Source organism: Sinocyclocheilus grahami, unplaced genomic scaffold (genome assembly GCF_001515645.1).
Source record: "Sinocyclocheilus grahami isolate Dianchi unplaced genomic scaffold, SAMN03320097.WGS_v1.1 scaffold432.1, whole genome shotgun sequence".
Classification (NCBI taxonomy): Eukaryota; Metazoa; Chordata; class Actinopteri; order Cypriniformes; family Cyprinidae; genus Sinocyclocheilus; species Sinocyclocheilus grahami.
This window is the reverse complement of record NW_015505611.1, coordinates 513,367-521,613: the sequence shown is the minus strand read 5'-3', so window position 1 is coordinate 521,613 and position 8,247 is coordinate 513,367. Positions and strand designations below refer to the sequence as shown.

Below are 8,247 nucleotides of genomic sequence, written 5' to 3'. Positions count from 1 at the left end.
GTGTCCATAAATCTTGCGTCAACTCTGTTACCGTACCATATTTTGCCTTTAAATTGGTGGAATTATCTCCCACAACTATGTAAGGTACAGGAAATTATGATACCTTCCCTCACTGATAAGATCTGAAGAACTGAAAAGTCTGTGTGCTCTCTCTGAGAAAATATTTGAATCTAAAAATTTCTTATACCAACAGTTATTTTGAAGAACTTCAACACTGTTACCACAATATCAAAAGGAAAACAAAATGTATTACTAATCACAAATTGGGTTATTTAAATGTATTTTAATCATGATTTCATTAATGCCATGTGCTCTTAGCATTTATGCTAGCAAGTGGAGTTTTTGGCAAAAAGTAAAATAAAATTGTCAATTCTGTTACCGTCAAACTCTGTTACCAAGGTAGAGTAACAATGCTGACAATAGTGTAACAGAATTGACAGTCCACCGGATAATTCTGTCAATTCTGTTACTTAAAGGGTCAACTCTGTTTATAAAATATTTTCACAAAAAAACTATAGAATTGTTGTTTAAAATCTCATAAGCATTATTGAGATATGATGCACCCTTATAATATTTCAACAACGTTTCTCTTTTTTGTACTGAATATTGTATACAATACATTTTCATATGAAAAATATTTGCTCCAAGTGGACAATTCTGTGAAGACATAGGTATTTCTTTTCATTTTTAAGGTATGCATAGGTGAAATATTATCTGTTGGACTGTTTTTCTATTGATACAAGAAGGATTTTTTATTTTATGATTTATTGTTATTTGCCTTTTGTGTACATAGAAAAAGTCTTAGATCTTTGAGTTCAGATCATGAAAAATGGGGGCAAAAACAAAAGTTTTGCGTTTATATTTTTGTTCAGTGTATATATATATATATATATATGGGTGATTCTATAATTGCAGGTACATTTGGTGTCCGAAGTCATTATTTTTTTCTGATTTTTGTTCAAATGGTTATATTTTTTATTATTTTAATAATTTGCTACTTATTGTTATGAATTACAAGATGTTACAGTCAATAACAATATAATAATTTGTGTAAAAAGTGTCTTAAATAGCTAAAAAAAATCATGATTTCTTGTTGTCCGAATTAGTCAGTGCATTTTTTCCATCATGTATCATTGTGTAATCAAAATATTTTATTGTACTTTTCTTTTTGTAATATTTCATTCATTTTATTTATAAAAGGCCTAAATACTAATTTACTTAATTCTACAACATTAAATTGTTTAAAAATAACTTTTTTCTTCTAAAAATGTGTGTCCATAAATCTTGCGTCAACTCTGTTACCGTACCATATTTTGCCTTTAAATTGGTGGAATTATCTCCCACAACTATGTAAGGTACAGGAAATTATGATACCTTCCCTCACTGATAAGATCTGAAGAACTGAAAAGTCTGTGTGCTCTCTCTGAGAAAATATTTGAATCTAAAAATTTCTTATACCAACAGTTATTTTGAAGAACTTCAACACTGTTACCACAATATCAAAAGGAAAACAAAATGTATTACTAATCACAAATTGGGTTATTTAAATGTATTTTAATCATGATTTCATTAATGCCATGTGCTCTTAGCATTTATGCTAGCAAGTGGAGTTTTTGGCAAAAAGTAAAATAAAATTGTCAATTCTGTTACCGTCAAACTCTGTTACCAAGGTAGAGTAACAATGCTGACAATAGTGTAACAGAATTGACAGTCCACCGGATAATTCTGTCAATTCTGTTACTTAAAGGGTCAACTCTGTTTATAAAATATTTTCACAAAAAAACTATAGAATTGTTGTTTAAAATCTCATAAGCATTATTGAGATATGATGCACCCTTATAATATTTCAACAACGTTTCTCTTTTTTGTACTGAATATTGTATACAATACATTTTCATATGAAAAATATTTGCTCCAAGTGGACAATTCTGTGAAGACATAGGTATTTCTTTTCATTTTTAAGGTATGCATAGGTGAAATATTATCTGTTGGACTGTTTTTCTATTGATACAAGAAGGATTTTTTATTTTATGATTTATTGTTATTTCTACACATTGCCTAATTTATCCGTAAGAGAGTTGACAAACAATACCATAAAGACATCTTTTTTTTTTAATCAAAAGTACAAAAAGGAAGTAACTTGTGTTTGGCAAGCACTGAATTATTAAAATTTAATATGTTTTCAATAAGAAACTGGAAATAATTTCTGTCAGTGAACATTTTTTTCCCCCTTAACTTTATGAAATGCCAAATGTATCTCCAATTATAGAATCACCCATATATTGCAAACACATCAAAACTAACTAAATCATACAAATATTTAAACGTTCCGTAATATTATCAGCATGCATCATATTCGAAATGGCACACTTCGAGCGGAATGAAAGATCTTGCAATCCTGTCTGTCACATTAGCAAACGGTTTACATTCCCAAACTGATCTAGGGGGTAACTACACTGAGACAGTTTAACGTTAGCTTAATTCATGTCCAATAAAGTCTTTATTTTTGGTGTAGATTAAAACAGATGAAAACCTATTTTGCATCTCATCTGCCTGGATGCTCATACATGAACACATGCAAAACAATGAACAAAAGAACGAAAGGAAAGTAGCTTTTCCATTTGAAAACCACAAGTAAATATCTATATGTGCACCACAACCAAATTTAGAGTGAGTCCATGGGTTCATTTCAATAGAATAACAATGTTCTGCTTTCTTCGTCTTGTGGTTTTCTGTTAAGTTAAGAACAGTTTTTCTATCCTAAAATCAAGGGTGTGCTGTTTCTTTCTCCCCACGCTTTGCTCAGTAGCTGTACATATCTTAAAGCCATATTCTCTTTTCTGGTTTTTGTTTTGCATGCATTTCTCAATACCGATGAAAGTGGCATGTTTGACACTGAAGGTTTGAGTACAGCAGGGTGTTAACTTTGTCCATTTCTAGGCCTTTGCAGCTATAGTGATGCCACAAGTCTGCAAAAGTAGTTTCACCTCAAAACTGATCACATTAAATTACTCTCAAACCAATTCTGAAACTTTCACAGGCGTAATATGATAAATACAGAAAAAAGAGGGTAGCCTTACCTCTGGCGTTCAGTAGTAGAGAGAATACAAGAGAAAGCAAAAGTAAATTCAGCCTATCAGCAATGAACAAAGAACTTCCTGTATTTGAGTGATAGAGCTACATGCTAAGTCATGTCTTGGCTAAATGAATGACACTTTCAGCTTATGTGCAGATGCATTTAGCTGGCTGTATGAAGACAACTTCAGACAACTTCTGCCACTTCAGATTAGATCTGCTCTATCCCTACCAGTCATTACTGAAAACTCATTTCTTTTTACTGGCTTTTAATGTTCACTACATGTTGTAAAACGTTGCAAATATTGTAAAATATTAACATTTTATGTATGTCTTCTGTCTTTAGCAATGCTTTTGAAAAGCACATTTGTCAGCTGTTGCTGTATAAATGGTGCTATATAAATAAGCTTTGACATTGACTTTGACATAATCCTAATACAGCAACCATGTAAAGTGTTTATAATTGGTTTGTCCATAACAATATGACTAAAATGTATCACTGTCACCATGCTCTTATTCAACCATGTACCTCACAATCATAGGAATTAGCATGAATATATTGTCTATGTAGAACAGTATTGTTAAATAAACTGTATCCAGTAATTGAAAAAAAGATGAAATGAAATGAAATAAAAAAAGTTTAAGTACTAAATGTGCTAAAGACTGAAATAAAAGCAAATTATTGCTAAACCAAAATATTAAAACCAAAAATATAAAATCACAAAAACATATAACAACATTTCTAAAACTTAAACTAAAGTTCAAATGAAAACTAAATATTAAAATAACACTTGTACTGATGGAAAAAACTGCATACAGTTGCAGGGAACAAATTTGGCCATTAAATCTGATCGGCCTTCAACTACGTCAAACATTCAACTAAATAAATGTTGTCTTTAATGAACACACTGTGTAAACATTAAGTGCAAATGTGAAAAAGGTCTGTGAATTCTTTCTTAAAGTTATAAAATAAAAGAATATAAAATATAACTTTGTATCTGTTATCATCCATCTAAAAATACAGTGCCTGAGATGAGCCTCAGACGATCAGGGCCAAGAACACGTCAGTGGGTGTTGTGATGCTGAAACTTCAGGTGGACGCCGCCAGAGTTAAAACAACTGGAGCAGTTTCTTTTGTTTTCTGTAGATAATATGATATGTTTTCTTCATATTTGCACCTAAAAATAAAAAAAATTGCAGAAAAGTTACACACCTCGTGTCATCCTGGATGAATTCTTCATCAGGACAGATTTGGAGAAATTTAACATTATATCACTTGCTCACCAATGGATCCTGTGTGTGTAGTGAATGGGTGCCGTCAGAATGAGAGTCCAAACAGCTAATAAAAACATCACAATAATCCACAAGACTCCAGTCCATCAAATAACATGTTGGGAAGCAAAAAAGCTGCATGTTTGTAATAAACAAATCCATCAATAAGGCATTTTAACTTCAAAAATATGAGTCCATAATCCATAACAATGCTTATTCCAGAACAGAAGGTCCATTCCAGGTTTTTCCTCTCACATCAAAATCCATCAACATATTTGTTTAGAACTGTTTACTTATAAATTTTATCTGTGCATATTTCTCTCCTGATTCAGACGAGATGGCTTTTTCACTAAAGAAAGCAATACTATGGATCGAGGACTCTTATTTTAGCTGGAAGTAACGGTTGCAAGCTGCAAAGCGTCTTAATGATGGATTTGTTTCTTACTAAAGCACAGCTTTTTGCATTTTCGGTTAACCATTCCTTTAACATCTCTTTGAATGACTAGAACTGGGTGTCCATGCATGCACCGACTTTCAAAGAGAACGAGAGGATATGGAACTAGTTTGTGAACTTCATAAATACAATATGCATAGGAAAAGGATGAGATGAATGCAAATGTGTGCTAGTTATTGCACAGGAGATAAGATATTTTTCAGCAAACATGGCTGGAAGGCTGAGTTTAGATTCAGCGCTGCTCTCTGCTGGCTGAAATTATTCACTGCACAGAGATGATATACTGTAAGTACTATCACTATAGTACAATGTTTTTCACTTAAAAGTTGGTGTGTCAAGCCCTTTCTACATTTCTGGGGTTCTCAGAAGAGGACAAAACGTGAACTGACACACAGCCCCTTTCATAAAGATTTATTCCACAGGTCTGTCATAATCAGGCAAATATACATTAACATACAGAATATCACCCCCTTCTGATGCTCCACATGTTAAATAACGCAATAATTCAAGACACACGTTTTTCTACTTAAAAGAACAGTAACAATACATCATAACAACAACAATAACAATAATAATTAATATCCTAATGATAGCCAAACATTGTGTATTTCCAAGTTCAAAAATTCATCATATAGTGACTCTTTTAAGGTGCACCACATAATCGGCAGGTGACTTTTTAAACAAATTCAACAATTTTGCGCCATGACACACAGTGAAATAGACAGAGACTTTTTGCAAACGTCTTATAGGTATATAAGTGTCTTTTTAAGGTTTTCCTCCACTTCTTTCGCTTCCTCAAAGTGCTTCCACAGAAATCGGCAGTTTCTGTCTTGCTGTGTTTCTATAGTTAAAGCAGTCTGTTTGTCGGTTTGGCACACGTCGAGGTGGAAGCAGTGGTAGCGTAAGGCTTCTCTTCTCTGACAGAAGGCTCTGCTCTCTCACAGGACCTCTGCAGGGAGAACAAGACCGAAAGAAATTTGATTCAGCCTTTAAAATCAGTTACTGAAATAGAAGTAACTGACACTGTCAAGCTCCCAGAAATGACAAAATAACCAAATGTTACTGCAAAAAACTAGCATATGGCTTCAAAGAGATAAAGAAATGCATTTTTATGTTCAGCTGAAGAAAGCCAGGTTGCTTTGGATCAACTGAGGATGATGACAATTGTCATTTTTAGGTGAACTAATCCTTATGATTGCTCACCAGTACATTACAGATAAAACTGCAACAGCAGTAAATTTCAATTTTATATGGATAATGCTTTCATAAAAATGCTATATTTTTCATAATACCAGTACCAAGATATCTGCATGCTTAAGGGAATAAAATGTAAGACATTTTAAAAGATTTGTATTATTATTTAAAAAACAAAATGTTTTTTTAAAAGTAAAGCAATTCATAAAATGTATGCCACTTATTCACTATATTTTATGTAGTTATTCACTATATAATATTTACAAAAATATAATCATATAAAATAAAGTGTTATAACGGTAAAAAAATCCATACATTTAAATACAGACACTTTTTTGACCTTATATTTGTTATATATCTATTCACTATATTTTATTTACTAAAATATAATCATATAAAAACATACATACAGTGTATATGTATATATATATATATATATATATATATATATATATATATATACAGTATATACACACAGGTAAAAAAAGCATACATTTATATACAGACACTTGCTATGACCTTATATTTTTTATATATTTATTCACTATACATTACTTACTAAAATATAATCAGAGAAAAATTACATAAAGGTAAATAAATCCATTCATTTATATACAGATACTTAGTATGACCTTATATTTTGATGACCTTAGTATGACTTACATTAAATGTAAGACCTTTTAATGCACATTTGAATAAAATCTAATGAATAATAATCTAACGGAATAATTAGTCAAATAAATAGTCTAATATTGTAAAATAAAAAAAAATAAAATAAAAAAAAATATATATATATATATATATATATATTAGAAATAAAATCCATACATTTATATACAGCTGTACTTTTTTTATGACCTTACATTTTGAAAAATTACATCACGGAACATCCAGAGTATTTTGTGCAAATTTCCATTTCAAGAATATGACAGATTGTTTTTTTTACAGTAATATGGTCATTAGTCTTGATATTAAAGGGGTCATATGATGCTTTTTTAAAGATCATTATTTTGTGTATTTGGTGTAACAGAGTATGTTGACATGCTTTAATGTTAAAAAAACACATTCTTTTTCAAATACTGTACATTATTGTAGGTCCTCTATGCCCCGCCTCTCTCAAACGCTTCGTTTTCTACAAAGTTCCTCCTTCTGACAAGCGCAGTCTGCTCTGATTTGCCAGCTGACCCAGTGCATTGTGATTGGCCGAACACCGCAAGAACTCGTCGGAAATGTAACGCTCCTTACCATTATCGCGAGCTTCATCTTTCAAACTTAACTTTGATAAAGAATATCTCTTTGGTTTTGAGACTTTAGTCTTTGCAACTTCAGGGATCTTATCTATGCACAATCAGCTTGTAACACTCCAAAGAGAAAGGAAACTTGAAATCGCATCATATGACCCCTTTAACAAAATACAATATCTAATCTAATAATATCCAGTATCTTACCTGCCACATGTTGAGGTTTCATAGGCCCCGCCTTCATCATGAACGGTTCCCCTCCTTCAAAGGCCATGATTGGGTCAGCAGGTTGGCCCTGCCCACTGTTTCCACTGCCACTGTGATTGGACAGCTTGATGATCTCCTCAAAGTCTGCTGCCTCTCCATTGGAGGACAGTCCATTCTGATGCTTAGTGGGCTGGACGCCGTTAACGACGGGTGCCGCGTCCCAGGACACAGAGCTGAGCAAGAAACATGTATAATTCTCATCAACAACAAAATATACAAAACATCTCTCAGTACATTTCAAATCATGCCTAACTGCGCAACTTTACCTCATTTTCATGTCTCCTTGTGATTGGTTAAAATTTGTCGCACCACTATGCAGAGTTTCTGACGGATTTTTCTGGATTACTGCAAGACAAGAGAATAACAGCATTATATTTTTTCATGTTAACTCATTTACAACATTTTGAACAGAGTAAAGAGTTATTTTTAAGAGTAACATCGCATACACAACCCTACAAATCAGTTCTTACCGCTGTCAGAGACTCTGCCGTTCACTTGAGCTGGAGCCTTAACGTCTTTCTGCAAAGAAACAAATAAAGCAAGTTCATTTTCCTTTCATTGTGTGTGTGTGAAACAAATTCAGACTCAATAAAAACACAGATGTGTCCCACCTGTCCCCCTGCGTCACTCTTACGAGTCCTTTTCATGATTTCCTCCAGACGCTAGAAAGGTGAACACAGATGTTAGTCAAACCCCCAGGAAGAGAAAATCATATAAATATCTCATGTGTTTCTCCAAGAAAGC

General features: G+C 32.5%; 1 protein-coding gene across 1 annotated transcript in view; it reads right to left on the bottom strand.

Moving 5' to 3' along the window:
* Nucleotides 1-5,197: 5,197 nt before the first annotated feature.
* The window catches only part of LOC107551771 (MAP7 domain-containing protein 1-like), a 36,620-nt gene continuing 33,570 nt past the window's right edge, over nucleotides 5,198-8,247 (bottom strand). Inside the window, exons 15-19 of the mRNA XM_016233494.1 lie at nucleotides 8,115-8,165; nucleotides 7,974-8,022; nucleotides 7,770-7,848; nucleotides 7,444-7,676; nucleotides 5,198-5,750 (exon numbers count right to left, since the gene is read on the bottom strand). Coding sequence (XP_016088980.1) covers nucleotides 5,740-5,750; nucleotides 7,444-7,676; nucleotides 7,770-7,848; nucleotides 7,974-8,022; nucleotides 8,115-8,165 — 423 coding nt within the window. The 3' untranslated portion in view covers nucleotides 5,198-5,739. The remainder of the gene's footprint in view (nucleotides 5,751-7,443; nucleotides 7,677-7,769; nucleotides 7,849-7,973; nucleotides 8,023-8,114; nucleotides 8,166-8,247) is intronic.